The 17106-nt window shown below is 34.5% G+C and overlaps 1 protein-coding gene across 3 annotated transcripts in view; it reads left to right on the top strand.

The window, feature by feature from the left end:
• The first annotated feature begins 2204 nt into the window (after positions 1-2204).
• Adgrg6 (adhesion G protein-coupled receptor G6) overlaps positions 2205-17106 on the top strand; it is a 126018-nt gene continuing 111116 nt past the window's right edge. For all 3 annotated transcript variants that reach the window (XM_077109544.1, XM_077109546.1, XM_077109545.1), the window contains exon 1: positions 2205-2313. In XM_077109544.1, coding sequence (XP_076965659.1) covers positions 2205-2313 — 109 coding nt within the window. The remainder of the gene's footprint in view (positions 2314-17106) is intronic.

The raw sequence follows: 17106 nt of genomic DNA, 5'->3' as shown, positions 1-17106 counted from the left end.
CCAGATGAGGAAAAGAGCTGAGAGTTTAAGTACCTGCCCCCAAACCACAAGTTAACAGAGGGACCAGGATGTAAGTCTATGGTGCTCCAAAGTCCACATCTATTATTACTTACTTACTAAAGCATGATTCTCATTTGCAGCAGCTGATTTTAGCTTCAGGTATTTGGGGGTGAATGAATTCAAAAACATTATAATCTTCCATACAAAATAGTCCCTTCAGATATTAACTTTGTTCTAGCTTAGAATTTTCAACAATAAAGCTGCCTGTTGCTGAAAATTCAGGTTTAGTAAATATAAAAATCTGACATGAGATTCAGACACTGTCTTCCTAGCAGACATGAATAACCTATTTGAGTTTGGTTCCCAGGTGATTCTACAAGTGGCTATAAATCAGATGATTGGTGTTGGTTGACAGGATTAAGCCTGTTGTCCATTCTTGTTTAAATTGGTTCCTTGGCTTTCACTGTAAACAGAATATCACACTTATGTTAGAGTCTGGGATGGTGGTAATAATAGCTAATATTTACTGAACACTCACTGAGTGTCAAGACATCTTATTTGATCATCTCAATAACTCTCTGGACTAGGGATATTGCTGTTCCTTATTTTACAGATGAAATAAAGGAAGTTCAAGTGATAAAGTAAATGTTTCCAGGATTGTACAGTTCCTAAATGAAGAGCCCAGGTCTCTCTGACTCTAATGTTTGTTCTGTTTGCTATGCGGTAGCCTTTACTTCAGTTAAAAAATGGTGGCTTGAGGCAAGTGCAGGAATCACTTGATATGTACTTCGCTCATTCTTGTATTTCTCCTCTAGTGATTTTCGGGTTTTGTGTTAATATGTAGGTTTTACCCAGGTAAGCAATCTTCAGACTTTAAGGAAGGTTTCTCAGTGGCCCTCAAGTATCTTTTTTGGGGTGTGTGTGTGACGGGGGTACTGGGGCACTCAACCACTGAGCCACATCCTCAGCCCTTTTTTGTATTATGTTTAGAGACAGGGTCTTACTGAGTTGCTTAGCACCTTGCTTTTGCTGAGGCTGACTTTGAACTCTCGATCCTCCTGACTCAGCCTCCTGACCCTCAAGTATTTTATAGTTTACTCTTCATTTTAGAAATGACTGTCAGTTACCACTATAGGCAAACTAGCTTTCTCTTCCAGGAATTTAAGAGCTGGAGATTTTATACTGCTGTTTCACTACCTGAGTGCCTCCTCATCTCTCTCCTGCTCATCAGCTCCCTGTGTGGTTCCTTGCTAGTAACTGGATTTTAGACTCACTGCCCCCTTAACTGGCTTGCCTCTTTTGAAGGTGCTGAATCAATGAAATACATCATACTACTATTTTGAGCAAAGATTATATGGCTGTTTCTTTCTAAAGCTTTATTAAATATGACTATAAATTTAAGCTGAGACCATTATGCACAAGGAGTATTTGAGAATTACTACACAGCTCTCCTCTATGTTATTTACTAGTGTCTGTAATATTTGGCATTTTCTAGCCATTTAAAAACATCAGTATCTATTACTATAATAAGATATCAATCTTTTTCAAATATTAATGCTTCACTGCCTCATTTTAGGGAAAGACCTTAATCAATTTAATTTTACTTAAACACCTGTAAAGCAGAACATGCTATAAAATGAAAATATTTCCTTACAGTTGACATTTTTGGGAGATTATGGAAGAGATCTATATAAACATCCTCTTGCTACCTAGATGGGTGTGCAACTGGAGAGGCAGAATAGACTGAAACTGAAATTCTTTTCTTTTTTTTTAATAATGATTTTTCCTGAATCATTTCTTTACTCATTTTCACCCAGAAATCACCTACTGTGTGTGTGTGTGTGTGTGTGTGTGTGTGTGTGTGTGTGTATTCTGATTAGGTGAATGTCATCAAGTATCAAATAAAATTCATGGATTTTTTTTCTTTTGCCATCTTGAAGAAGGTGATTAGGATGTTGTCATCATTGAAATTTCTTCTTGGGCTGGGTGTGTGGCTAGGGGTTAGAGTACTTGTGCAGCACACAGCAGCTGCTGGGTTTGATCCCCAGCATGCATCAGTCAATCCATCAATATAAATATACTCCTTCTTTATTCGAAAGCAAGACGGAAAAGGTTTCTGTTCTCCAGTCACTGCTGAAACCCACCTTATGATGTTGTCATAATGAAGGTACAGTGTCAGATGGCGCCTTTCTTTCTTTTGCAGGATGTTTCACTCAAGTCGAATGTGGAGCTGCCATTGGAAATGGAAGCTGCATCCCCTCCCTCACCTTCTCTTCTTCTTGGCCCTGTGTGTCATGTGCGGTCCTCACTCAGGTAAGACTCTCTGAAGCCTGAAGTGAATGATGACTTTGTTGTCCTCAGTACCAGTGTGCTGCTTAACTTTGTCCCTTGTCTTTTCTTCTGTTTCTGTTCTTCCAGGGTTTTGTTTTGTTTTGTTTTGTTTTGTTTGTCTGCCTCTGGTCTCAAGCCTCTCTGAATTCTGTGCAAATACTGTTACTTTGATCATTGTTTTGTTTTCTAATGAGTTTCTTTCTTTGCCATCCTTCTTCTCATTTTATTTATTTATTTGGCCCATATTGAGTGATGAGATAACTCCCCAACTGACATTAAAAAAGTTTTAGTTGTTTCTTCTACTATTAAATAAATATACAGTGCTTAGTTCTTTTTTCAAGTTTTCATATAGTTATTTATGGAAAAGTACAGATTTTGCTAGTTTCATTCATCCTGATTTTATTAGCATGTTATAATATGTAATAGGAATTTGAAGTGGTTTTTCAGATGACATGGTTTATTTAGTTTAGTTGGAATTAAAAAGTTAATTTAATTATAGTATTTTTAGGATTAAAATGTCTACTTTTTGTAATTATAGGTTTTTTTTCTGATCTTTGAAATAAGATCCTTTGGCTGTTGAAAAGTAAGTTTTCCATAAACAGCTAATTATTTAACAAGTCAATCAGACTGAGGGATGTGAATGATTAAAAGAAAATTGTTCATTTAGTTCTGTCACTGAGCAAGCTACATTTCTCTTCAGTCTATTCTGCTTTACTCTTTATTTTCTCTTGATTTATTTATTCAGTTTACTACATTCTCTTTTTGAATAAACCTGAAATGTCAATTAGAAAACCACTATTCTTGAAGTCCTATGTATTTGCCACTTAGAATTTAATAAATATTTATAAATTTCATATTTATAATGCACCTATGCTATTACAAATAATACACTTAAGGAATCATAGGAATGGATTATCTTCTAAAAAATTTCTTATTCTTTGATCACTTATTTAATATGTAAATGCGTTTTTTTCAAGCCACAGATTATTTTAAGAGTTTCAGTTCTTACTTGGAAAATCCCTTGCACTTGTGTAAAGTCTCCAAAACAAAATTGATCTTTGAATGAATTTTTGTGTCTATTTATTAGTATTTTATTATGAAGTTTCTCTTTCTGTTCCTGTCATTGACAGAAGAGGAAAGACACTTGTAAAGAGACCTGAAAATTAAACACAGCTTCAGTTTTGTGACGCAGTGTTGAAATATTCTTAACTTTCAAAGTGATACTTCAAGAACCAGTTACACAAGTATGTAAGATAAATTATGAGATGAAAATTAGTTGAGATCTATTTACTTTAATTTCTGTTAGGTCATGCATTTGTAAAATTTGTAAAATTTGTAAAATTTCCAGGCTTCTTTAAACCAAAGTACCTCAATTGGGACTTTGTGTTTAGATGTCAACATTTTAATTGATACACGCATATTTCCAAATTTCAGTCTTTGAATAAATGAAAAGAAACATGTATTTTTAGGCAAATTAAAAGGAATGAACTAGGCTGAGGAGGCAAGAGAAGTCTTCAGGGTGCATAAGTAAGGAGGCAATCATCTCAGGGGCTTGGGAATAAATTACTCTCTCACCGAAGGTTTTCTTTCCTTTTAAACATTTTTTCACTGATATTTCTTGTGTGCATCAAATGAATTTTTTGACAGTCTCTGTGTTCACTTGTGAAGCCACAACATTTTCTATCTGTGTCTCTCAACCCATGATCCACTTAAAATGCTACCACCTCACACATAAATAACTGAATTCCCAAAAATATTTTAGAGGTTACTAATTGGCATTTAAAATTTTATTTGTTCTTTTTAGATATACATGACCGTAGAATGTATTTTTGGCATATTATACATACATGGGGTATAATTTATTCTAATTAGGATCCTATTCTGTGGTTGCACATGATGTGAAGCAACCTTGGTTGTATATTCAAATCCAGGGCTAGGAAGGTTATGTCCAATTAATTCTATTGTTCTTCTTATTCCCTGTTCCTGTCCCTTCCCTTTATTCCCCTAATTACTATTGGCATTTTAATATGAAGGTTTTGTTTCACATGATAACTCAACAATAGGCTTCCTTAAAATGAACTCTGTCACAATTCATTTAAAATAGTACATATGACAACTTAAGATAATGCATAATTTTTAAAGCCTTACCTTTTGCACAAATCATAGTTTAATAATATATCTTTAAAGAATAATTCATTCTTAACTGTGATGTTCCAGCTCCACATACACACTGTTGATTTTTTTATTCTCTGATGACCCCTACATGATCTCAGGTCTAAGGTCCTTAAAGGGAATCTGGATTCCAGTGTCTCCTAAGTCCTTATCTTTAGTCTCAGCTCCTGCCTGGGCTTTGGAGTCACCTCCCTGGCTGATGCTCATCTACCTTGGGTATGTAATGGTCCCGCACTCACATATGCAGACAGTTTTCTTGGCTCCACCTCCTTGCCCCAAATCTGCTCCTCCCTCCATCTTTATATCCCCTTGTGCTCTCCTTCTGCTTTCTTCCACCCTGTTTTCTAGACACAGAGGCCTTTCTGTTCCTTGGCCATGCCTCCCCAGTATCCTCTTGTTCCTAACCCCTACATATTCTTTTCTCCCTAAGAACATGTGTGGTTCTTTTGACACTCTGATCTCAGTTTCATTTTCGTTACTTTGGATGACCCTTCCCATCCCACTCCCATCGCGTCACACTGTAGAGTGGTAATTTAGGTGGATTTTGTTGTTTTCTGATTGTTTATGCTTTGCTAATTTGATTATGACAGCTAGCTTAGAAGATTCACAAGTCTCATTTGATTATTCAGATTGACCAAAAGTTAAAATCTTATAGCTTAATTTTGATAACACTCATGGTTTCATTCATGTAACAAGATTCCAATATCAAGTCTTCTTTTAGGTAAGTTACTATTGTATTTTCATGGAACACTAACCAAGCAAATAACTCACAAGGTTTTTGCCTCCAGGGATTTAAAAAAAAAAAAAACAGAAAGATAATTTACTTTCTCTTGATCAATGACAAATGTAACTTTTCATAAGAATGTAACAAAATAACAATTGGATATTTATACTGGTCCCACAGAAATGCAAATTAAAACAACAAAATGTGATTGTTTTTTTACCCACTAGCTTGACAACATTGGAAAGATTGATACCATCCAGGATGGCTGAAGCCATTGAGCAAAGGATGTATACTGACACTGTTGGCATTGTCTTAGAGAATAATTGGATGTGTCTTAAAAGTTAGGAATGTGTACACTGTTTGATATAGCACTCCCACATGTAGGCATCAATCTTATAAAAATAAAATGTTCAGAAATATTTTAATTGTAGCAATGTAATAGCAACAATTATAGAACACTAATTATTCACTAAAAGAATGGTTATATAAATTATTTTACTTTCACATCATGAATACTGTGCAGCCCTTCAGAACAAAACGATAAAAATGTACACACTGGCTTAGAAAGTTGTCCCTTACGATAAGGTCAAGTTGAAAAGCAAATTATAGAACAATGTGAGATTATTCAAGATTTGTAATAGACTGTATTATAAAACTGGGATACATTGTGTACATTTTTGTATAAAACTATCTAAATACAATAAAACATGGGATGGTGCGCAATCAGGTGTTTCAGAAGGGTTATCTCAAGGACATAGATTAGAGTGAGAAGGGAGAAGAAATGGAACTTTATGTACCTCTGAATTTTTTGCCTTGGTACAATGAGCATTTATTACTTTAGCAATTTGAAAAAAAGAAAACCTGATGAATTCTTTGGTTTAAAAAAAATCCACTAAAAAAATAAATAAATAAAAGACCAGAGAAACCATTGAAATGCATGAGAATATTAATTTTCTGTGAGTTCACTTAACTGTTACTGTGGCTCTTTCTTCACTTGATAAGAATCTTGAAAAGATGTTTCAAATAATAACCTCTTTTCACTCCTTGACTCTGAAGATGAAGGGTATCCCAATCAGGCTTCTGAGTGGGAAACAAACGGGCAAGAGCCAGTGAATTCCTAAGCAACCAGGAGCCTGTTTCCACCCAGATGGCCTTAGTCATGAGCACCGAGGGAGGAGTCTCTCTTCTCTCCTGAAAATCAGTGACATCAGCATATTGTCTCAAGGCCCAGTGTTATTTTGCTATCTATGAGACATCAGAGGCTAAATGGGGAAGTGATTCTGAAAGTACAGTCTGGCCTGAAGTAGCTGTTTCTAGCCCCGAGCACAGCATGGTTTTAGAAGGCAGGCAGTTGGGTGGGAGGAATCTTGTGCTTTTTTTGTCTTAAGCTCTCTCATGGTCATAGAATGAGCAATTATATTCTATTATCATTTCCATTTAAATATTAAATAGACATTGCACACGTAATTTTATATTTAATTAAAGGGCTTTCAGATATCCAGGAAAATTAACCCTTCATAGATCTGCAACTTGTTTTTACCTATTTTAGTATTAGTGTATCCTTAAAGCCACTAAATGGATCTGAAAGGTCAAAATTAAGGCTATAATTGTGCCACTTATTTCATAGACAGTGATAAATGTGTGTTTGAATGTATGTGTGAATGTTTTGACTAGTATATTTCAAATTACTGTCTGAAGCTTTCACCCAAAATGGACCATTTACCCATTCTAGACCTCAAATCCAAAGAACTGATGTGATAGACAAGTAAAGCTTAAAAAGTTGTATACAGGTATTTCTAAATGTTTCTTTGAGGAATTTAATTTCTTTCTTGTCCCATTGGATGATCTTAATTTGGTATATTTAGGTATGAATTCCTACACAAGAGTCAAAGTCAATTTCCCTAAGCATGGAATGGGGTGACCCACTTTGTCACCACACTGACAATCTCAACTGACCAACCACTGTGATGGGGACACTAGTGAAACTGAAACCACTTAGAAAATATGAAGAGAAGGATGTCACCATAGTCCTCTTTTGAGGTCAGATTGCACTTGCCTCTAGGCATGGCTTTCATAATTTCGAGAGCATTGGTGACCATGGAATGTCTAGACCAGGCCAACCAAGATGGTGATGATTCTTGAACAGTCTTAGGAACGTTCCTGAGCCATCTCTGATGACACCTTCAGGACCGGCTACAAGTATGGATGCCTTTTCTTTGTGTCAGCTATATTATTGTTGCTTATTAATATCGATTTTTATTTATATATGACAGCAAGTTGCTTATAAGTATCGATTTTTTAATTTATATATGACAGTGGAATGTATTATAATTCTTATTACACACATAGAGCACAATTTTTCCTATCTCTAGTTGTATACAAAGTAAATTCACACCAATTTGTGTATTCATATATGTACTTTGGATAATAATATTCATCCACTATCATTTCTAACCCCATGCCCCCGCTTCCTTCCCCTTCCACCTCTCTGCCCTATGTAGAGTTCATCTAGTCCTCTCATGCTCCCCTTCCCTATCCCACTATGAATCAGCCTCCTTATATCAGAGAAAAACATTCAGCATTTGGTTTTTTGGGACTGGCTAACTTCACTTATCCTTATCTTCTCTAACTCTATCCATTTACCTGCAAATGCCATGATTTTGTTCCCTTTTATTGATGAGCAATATTCCATTGTGTATATATGCCACATTTTTTTTATTCATTCATCTACTGAAGGGCATCTAGGTTGATTTCCTAATGTAAAAAATTGGTTGAGAGGAATGGTATTTTACTTTGAAGTAGTGGAGTCAGTATGAACAAGATACTGGTTCTTAGATAGTTGAAGAGTGGTCATTTGAAAGTGATAACAGATACATCCTAAGTACAGTGGTAGGACCAGTGAGATGATGCTGTAAATACCAAATGGCTCTCCTAGTAATTGGTTGTCAGAAAAATAAAGCCTCCCTTCAGATTCCTCACCATGGATGACTGGCACATGAAGAAATGTTTTGAGGATGAGCTTGTACTGGAAACCTTGAAGACGTTTTCAGCCTACAGATTCATCATAGAGGGTGTGTGTGTGTATTACAATGTCTTTGTTTTTTAATGTATACATAGTTTTGTTTGGTTTATGAATTATTTGATTCATTTCAGAAATTTTTCCTTTATGTAGTGCCTTTCAATTTTAGCTGCTGATTTTTATACCGAACTAAAATTAGAGATGGGTCAGGTAACTTTCTTGGACAAAATAAACCTGGGGAACTCTAGACTTGAAAAGGCACATATCAACTCTGAGACTTTGGTAGTTATGAGATTTTCCACCCCTTTCAAATGCCCAGTTCTTTTATTTTCAGCAAGTGGAATTTGTGCTCTTTGGCATTGTTCTTACTAAAGTTGCAATATAATATTCAGTAAGAATGTGGAAAAGAGAGAGAGGGAAAATGTATTCCAGATTATGGTTTACAGGGTGGTGCTGCATTTGGAGAAAAGTTTGGAGGTTAGATGAGAAAATATATTAATCCCACAGTGGTCATGAAGTCACATAAGTATCCTTTTCCTTCCATCAAACCAAGAAGATTAAACACCTCCCGATTAAAAAAAAAATCTCAAGAAGCAGTAGCCCAGTGAGAGCTATATTAATGCAATACTTGTATGGTTAAGACTAATTATCTTGATTAAAATATTTATAGTTAATCATCTGAGTGAAATCTTTGTTCTGGAAAGTAGTTTGTTATGATGTGATTCATGTCAAGATATCTTGATGTGGAGTCATGCGTAAACCAGCTTTGTCTTAAACTTGTGGTTTAGAAATGATAGACTTTGTAAAAAATTATGAAATTTTCTTCAATAAATCAATTGTTATGATTCAGAAATGGTACATTCTATTCCAAGCTTGGTGCAGCTAACTTAGATAGAAAGTGTCACATTAGAGTCCAGACAATAGATTGTGTCAACCTATTTTAAAATAAGGATCTTGGTACCAAATAAATAAATAAATAAATAAATAAAATAAGAATCTTTTATTTTATTTTAGTCAGTATTATTTGGGAATTTGCCAAAAGTATGAGCATTGGCTTCTCCATATCATAAGCCTTCTTTTAGAAGATTCTTTACCTGATTGAAAATTCAAAGAATATTACTAAAGTAAAATGCAGGTCTGAAAAAGGAAAATGCTCTGTGTATATTAATCACCACTTTCATACACACCCACAGTTATTTTCTTCTGTTCTTCTTTCTTTATTTGTTTTATGCATTAAATATATATACAGAAGTACAGCATCATGTACAATTGATATTAGCCCCCATTGTATATAAATAATAGTTTTTCTGAGTTACTGAGCTTACTGGGCAAAGTTTAAGGCAGAAGATGAAAGTTTCTGATCATAGTGATTTCAGTGGCTGCAGTAATTCTGTTATCAGAAAGAAGTTAGACTTTTGGAGATAATTTGCTATGGTGTTTTTTTTAAAGGATGAGAATTAGGTATGCACACCAGGGTTGTGGAAATATGCCTCCACTTTTTCCTGAATTCTTTTTATCAGACTGTGTGTACCACTTGTCTCTGAGAGGGTTCCTCAGAGGTCAATATTAGCTTTTTATTTGAGCAGATAGTCTCATCTTTCTTTAGAATGGTAACCTGAAAATCTGTCATTTGTAGGAAGCTTATGACCATAAAATTTCTGTTTCAAAACTGATAAAGACCTAATATTTTAACAAAAATATGGTTTGTGGTTTTTACTATCAGAGACTTTGCTAAGTAGACTTATCATTTCTCCCCTCCAATTTGGTAAATCCTGATGTCTTAGTTGGTATTTGTTTAGAAGCTCATTACTTTTCATCTGACTTGCTTACATGTCTTACATGTAGTAGAAAGTTCTGTCTTTTCTAGAACCATTTTGGAAGAAAGTTCTTTCTGAATTTTAAGCCATTGCTTGTATCTAAGGTGATGTCCATTTGTCCATTTGCAAATTTAAGACCATGTATTGTGCCACCACAAAAGATGTGCCCAATACATGTGTGGTGAATGAGGTGAGTTTCTTCCTAAGCTTCTGTATTGAGATTTTTTATTTCCTTAGCAAGATCCTAGCTGGTCTAAGAATTAGGTCTTCTTAATCAGTATATCACTATTATTAAGTATATTCAAGATTTGTGAGAGCATTTTAGAACTTAAAAGGAGTTAGAACATAGAACTAGTATTGTTTCTCTTAAACTCATTTAAAAGCTAGGTGCTACATAATGATAACATTGTAACATTTGATGTGTGTGTGTGTGTTTCTGTCTGTCTGCTTACCTGCCTCTCTCTCTTGTGTAGGCAAAGCTATATGATAGCTTTCTGGGGAGACCAACAGGAGATAAAAATATTACGATGCATTGTGATGCATGATTTAGTAGAAAACATGACATGGAGTGATAATAGGAGATCTCAGAAAAGTTTTCATGGAGAAGACTACTAGCAGGGACAAAATATTATTTTAAAACTATTATAGCTTCATCATTGAATATTTTATCAGATTTATCTACAGTTAATCTGATTGTAAAACTTCTGTGACTGGGGGAGTGGTTTGTACCCTATGAGTATCAGCCCTGGTGATAATAGAAAGTGAGAAGATGGAAAATGGGAATGGAAATGGAGAAGGGCGAATATAGGCAAAGAAAGGGCAAAGGCAGGTGCAAATTCATAGATGCCCTGAAAATGATTCTGTAGAAACACCATTAATTCTTATTCCTAGAATGAAGAGTTTCTGCAGAAGAGGACAAGGAGTGGGGTAAGTGGGAGGTCAGATGAGGCTGTCGTGAGGGACAGTGCTGACAAAACAATAAAAACTTCTAGTCCAGGAAGGGAGATAGACTGGACTCCACTACCCAGAATGCAGTGAGATATGTGTAGCTTTTCTGGGGCCATGGTTAGGTTGCTCAGGGGCAGAATTGGCTGCTGTTTGTTGAATTTGCGGTCTTATGCTTTTTCCGCCATCATGCTATTGTGCTTTAGAAGTAGCAACCTTGGTTTCCTCATTGAACAGCATTGACCCAGAAAAGCATGAAAAAGGCGTGGAGCTTCAGGCACCCTGGAAGCCTGTTCCTTCTTACGTGGACCCATATTTAGTTGGGACTGGAGGCTGCTGAATCAGAATGAAATATGTCTTTGTCTCTGTCACTACTGGTTCTGAGTTGTTTATCTCCTTTGCATGTCTTCTCAGGCTCCTCCGAGATCTCTCTGCATCCAGGGTTTCTGATAAACCATGGGTGGAGTCATGCCACAGCCCTGATTGAGTTCCCTTGACAGTTCTCCTTGCTTACAGGATGGAGTCCACATCCTTACATTTGGGGTTCACTGGCTTTGTAATATTCTATCTGTCCTGTCGAACAGCAAGACTCAGTGAACTATTGAGTGGTTGTAGAAATTGAAGAATTCGTATATTTTTGCTTAGCAAAGATAGAATTGCCATAGACATTCAATTATTTAAGAAAAGAAATTAGCTCAGGTACAATGATGTTTTTTTTAAAAAAAGAAGTCAATTCTTTCATTGTGGAAAGCCAACTATTTGAGAAAGGAAATTTCATAAAACTTTACCATAATTATTTGTGCCAAAAGAGAAAAGTGACTGCTCTAAATGAGTATAATACCCAGAATACTTTCTCTCTCTTTTTTTTTTTTTAAATGTTTTTAGTTGCTCCAAGAGATGAGCTTCTTGTGGAAACCCTTTTTTTAAGTGCTCAGCTAATCTCATTGCTATTGAAATGTGCACTTAAAAAAATCGATTTTTGTTAAAAAGGAAAAAAAAAAAACAATTATTAAAATTCTTTCACCAATTCCCTACTTCTCTCCGCACCATCATCTGTGTCTTCAACTTTTTCTCTTGATTTATACTTTGCCTAGCTTAGTTCACACACATCTTCATTGTTTTTCAAAACAAACAGAACTTCCCCCTTCCCTTAACTTTTTTGTTCTTTTAGGGCTTCATTAATCGTCCTGTTTTCAAGATGCCTGTATCAAACTGTGTTATGTGTGAATAATTATAGTTTTCTAAAATTCTAAAGATCTCCTGAATAGTCTGAACCTCTCCAAAGCTTTTTATTATTTTTCTTTCTGAAAGTAGTTGGGGGCTGGGGATTTAGCTTCGCAGGCACAAGGCCCAGGGTTCAATTCCCAGCACCACCAAAAAAAAAAAAAAAAGTAAAAGAAAAGTAGTCAGGGCAGTTTTTCTACAGTGACGTTTGATACTAATGGCATCAAAAAGCATTTTCTTCATAGAAAGTCTGGCTTAGGATGAAATTGTGTCTCCAAATGAAATGACTAATGATTTAGAATTTAGACTATTTATAGGTAACTTAAAAAGCATGAAGTTTTTCATATTCTTCAAATTGTTCCTTTTGGTGCCTTCTCATTTCAATGAGATTTACAACCCGATTTTCCTGCTATTTGGTTTCATTTCCTGTTCTTTATTTCTTTCCTTTTCAGTGCTTGTCAGTATTTCTGTTAAATATTTCGTTAAGATGATTTTTAAGATATTTTTTGCAAGGTGGTTGGTTCAAGTGAAACTTGGAGAAAGACATATCATTGTTCTCTGTCCATAATGCCTGACTTGACTTTATATTAATCTTTGTGTTATGATTATAGCAAGCCAATCATTACTTAGGGTTGGAGATGCATTCTGAGAAATGTGTAATTGTGTGATTTTATTGTTGTAAGAATACCATAGTGTGTACTTACACTGACCAAGGATGATGATGTAATTCGCCAGGTGATGAAGTTGTGCAGGATCACCATCAGATATGCAGTCTTCTATTGGCCAAATGTTATGTGGTATGTAACTATATCTGGAAGGATCTTCAATTGGAGACTTTTGTCTTAGTTGAAAACTCCCCATTTTGGGGAATTAGAGATGTTTAAAATATAAATATTTAGTGTCAAAATTAAAGCCTTACTATTTTGGTCAGAAAAACAATTTATTATGCTTTGTTAAAATAGAAGTCTTTTTAGATTTTAGGGCAGAATATGTAAGTTAAACAAGTTTTATTTTCATGTGGAGATAAAAGCCTGGATTGGAAATGTAATAATAAAAATTATCACAAATAATGTTGTTTTCCCCCACTTAAAGTAGAATTTTACATATTTGATAAAGTAACAGTATAGTACCTTAAATTATTTTAAATCTCACTAATTTAAGGCAGAAGTAAAATCAGAAATTTGGGGCCATTTCAGTTTAAAAATAAAAGTGCATTCTGTATTGTTTAAGAGGAAACTATGCCTTTGAGAAACATTTAAAAAAATTTTAAACAGTTGGATTCTATTTAAACTTGAACTGTATGTATAAGCATCAAGAAATTTTTTGATGTATCTAGACTGATTGAAGTGAAATAGTTGGTTTGGATATCAATAAACCTGTTAATTTGGTTCTTGGTAACTTGATCAATTTGTAACATGAATTGAAATGCTGACTCTGAAATGAAATCTTGCAAAAATGTTCTTTTCCAGTTGGAAATATCTTTTCAATGTACACTGGGGCTTTGTTCCCTGTGGGCTATAGGTAGGAGAATACAATTAATGTACATGGTAAAAACTGTGTATGACTGTTCCACTGTTTCTGGTAAAATCAGATAGAGAGGGGTTAGAGGTAGCTACTTTAGCAATTTGATTTCTGTTTCTCTGGTTGCATAACCCAGATGTCACTTGATAAAAAATAACTTCAGTTCTTATCTATTCAATAAATTGATATGATTCATATTTACTTGAAGTTCTCCAATAACTTGAGAGAGGATCTTGTAAATTTGTTATGCTATATACTGATCTTTCTATAAATGTTAAAGAGTAGTATGACATTTTCAAAAAGCAATACATTTCATAATAGCTATCAAACTTTAAAATCAGTAGGCACCTATAAGAAATAACACCTATGGATTTTCATGACAAATAATTATTATAATTACATATTAAGGATAACCTCAGTATCCAACCAGAAGGGATTGGTAATTATGGTGTATTTGCATTATGCAAGATTTATTTTAATGAACACTATCTTTATTTTTTTAGCTGTTTATTGAAATAGGATAAAAAATAAAATGTAATTGAAAAAACAAGACATAAAACTATGATGAGTATGCTTTTAAAAATAATTTTGTAAGTGAATAAAAATTAGTAAAAACAAATGCAGCAAGATAGAAATCTCTCTACTCTTAAATTCAGATGTTTCCTCTTTTCATCACATTATTGTGTTTCTAACACAATAATAAGAATATATTGGTTAATAACACAAATCAGTTAATACTTACTCTTTTTATAATTTGATACAAACATGAATATAATAGTTATTGATTTTATGCGCATATATGTTCTCATGATATATATATATATGTATATGATGCTCAATGATTATTTATATATTTATGTAGCATTCTTTAATTCTAGCACTTAATATTTTTGCATAAGAAAATTTGTTTTGAGTAGTGAGAATCTTGTTCGGAACATTGGAAATACCATTTTATTGCCGTTAAGTTTGGCTAAAATTAAAAATACTGAAATTACCATTACTGGTGAAGATGTGGGGCAACTGGCACTTTCATACATTGCAGGTAAAACTGTAAAATGATACATCTACTTGGAAGACAGTGAAATAGTTTCTTACACAGTAATACATACACATAAACTGTAATAATATTGGGTATTTGTCCAGATGAAATGAAAACATTTATCAAAAAAAAAGGATCTACAAGAATTTCATAGCATCATTTTTTAACATAAAAATCCCAAACTGAAAGTAATTCCACATGTTTATCAATGAACATGGATAAAGCAGATTTTGGTATATTCATAAAATAGAATATTACTTAGCAAAAGTGGAACAAATTACTGATACATGCAACAATATGAATTGGAGATATCCAAAACATGTTGATCAAAGACAAGACATGGAGTATATACAACATGAGTCTGTTTATGTGGAGTTATGGAAGAGGCACCTTTAAGCTCTAATGATAAAAATCAGAACATTCATTGCCTGCAGGGAGCAACTGACTAGAAGGAGGCACAGTAAGATAAGCTAGGTTGATGGGAGTGTTCCAAATATTGATTGAGATATAATTACATAGGGATACACATTTATCAACATTCAGCCAACGGCATACATAGAATCTGTTTATTTTTAATGTATGTAAATAATACCTAAATTTTAAATTATCTCATTCAATTAAGAAACTGGCAATGGATTTGAAGCACAATAAACAGTGCTCCAGAACTACCAGGACTTTACTAGCTGTACCAAGAAGTAAATAACAGCTTTCTAAAACACAACTTATCTGTGACATAGGCTGGAATATCTTTGGCCTGCAGGAGAGGAATATTCAATTTTACTGTATTTGTATTAGTGATGTTTATGCAGATATTTTCAGCACTTGAGACTTCTGGGTTGGCATGGGGCAGGGCACACTTCTGCAAAGCATTATCAACCTCACCCACGTGCAGGGTAAGTATCCACCTCCCTCTTCTGTGGCCTCTGCTCACATTTGGAGTTCTGGTTATCATTCCTATGCCTCACAGGTCCTTTCCTTGAGAGCTGCTGTTTTTCCATTTAATAAAAACTAATGTAGTGATGAGTATATTTTTCCCTCTTAGTAATATTTTTCACACCTACACAGGTTTTGCCTTTTACCATGACATTGTGGAAGACTTATTTATGTTTCTGGCTTGTCACTTTTAATAAAAATTAAATATAAAAATGTTGTGACCCAGGAAAACTGGCCCTATTTGTTGCCATTATATGTAGTGATTTGTCTGATTACTTTGTTTTACTTTAACAGAGTAGTTTATCATTTATTTATCATCACATGATTTGTTATCATTTCAAAAATTCATGATCTTTGTGGAAAACTCTACAAATCTCTTTGTAAATTGGATTGCTCGGCCAATATCGAGCCTGAACCTGAAAGTAAATTCCAGTCAAACACTTGAAAATTCTGACCTAGAATAGACTCGGCACCTGGTGAGTGGCTTCTGGGGGGTTATTTGTTCTGCCTTGGTTACTGGCTTCAGAAGTTACCTGGGTCATAGTGAGTTGAAAGCATCAGTCAAGACAGTCTCATTTCTAAAGAAGCACCTGCTATGACTGTCCCCTGAATAAAAGGTCACTTTTTTTTTTTTAACTTATGAAAGGTGTAATGAGGATGGAGCTCTAGATAAAAAGTGAAATAATAGGACCCATAATCATCAGCTGTTAATATTAAAACCCCAGATGATCCACAGGTTACACAAAAGCATATCCTGACAGCAAAAGTTATCTTATTGGAGGGATTGAGAAAGCACTCTTGTATAGTTCAGCAACAACTGAATGGAATGGAAGTATAATGTAAACTTAAATAAATATTATTAAAAAGGTCAAGGTCCAATTTTATATCTTAGAACATGGTATTAGACGTGAGTTTTCATACATGTTTAAAATGGAGCAGACGTTTTGCTGTGCAGAACCTGTGCTTTTAGTATACTTGGCTGTTACCATTTGCAAGTGCATTTTATTTTCTTAGAAGTCTGTGTATGTTATTAAGATACCAGTGGTAGCTTGAGACCAAGTCTATATAATAATAGAGCAGGGGAATTTTACAGGTCTTTCATTGTGAAGCCACTGCTTTTTCTTTGAGCTCCATTAATGGCTTGGAAAGTGCCTACAGACAGAAAAACAGAATAAATATGGTGCTCATCTCGTGTACTCCTTTTTTTCTCAAGGATGAGGAGTTTTGTTTGTCAGTTGTCCCATGTCTGAAAATAGTCCAACATTTTGTCCCCTTTTGTTGTTTCTTAAGGTGGAAGGGGAAGTGCAATGCCTACTATTTCATTGTGGCCAGAGCTAAGTGCCCACACACCTGCATCTGAACTCAAAATCAGTCATACAGA

Source organism: Callospermophilus lateralis, chromosome 6, assembly GCF_048772815.1.
Source record: "Callospermophilus lateralis isolate mCalLat2 chromosome 6, mCalLat2.hap1, whole genome shotgun sequence".
NCBI classification, from domain to species: Eukaryota; Metazoa; Chordata; class Mammalia; order Rodentia; family Sciuridae; genus Callospermophilus; species Callospermophilus lateralis.
Note: the sequence above shows the minus strand (reverse complement) of the source record. Positions and strands in the feature narration are given on the sequence as shown.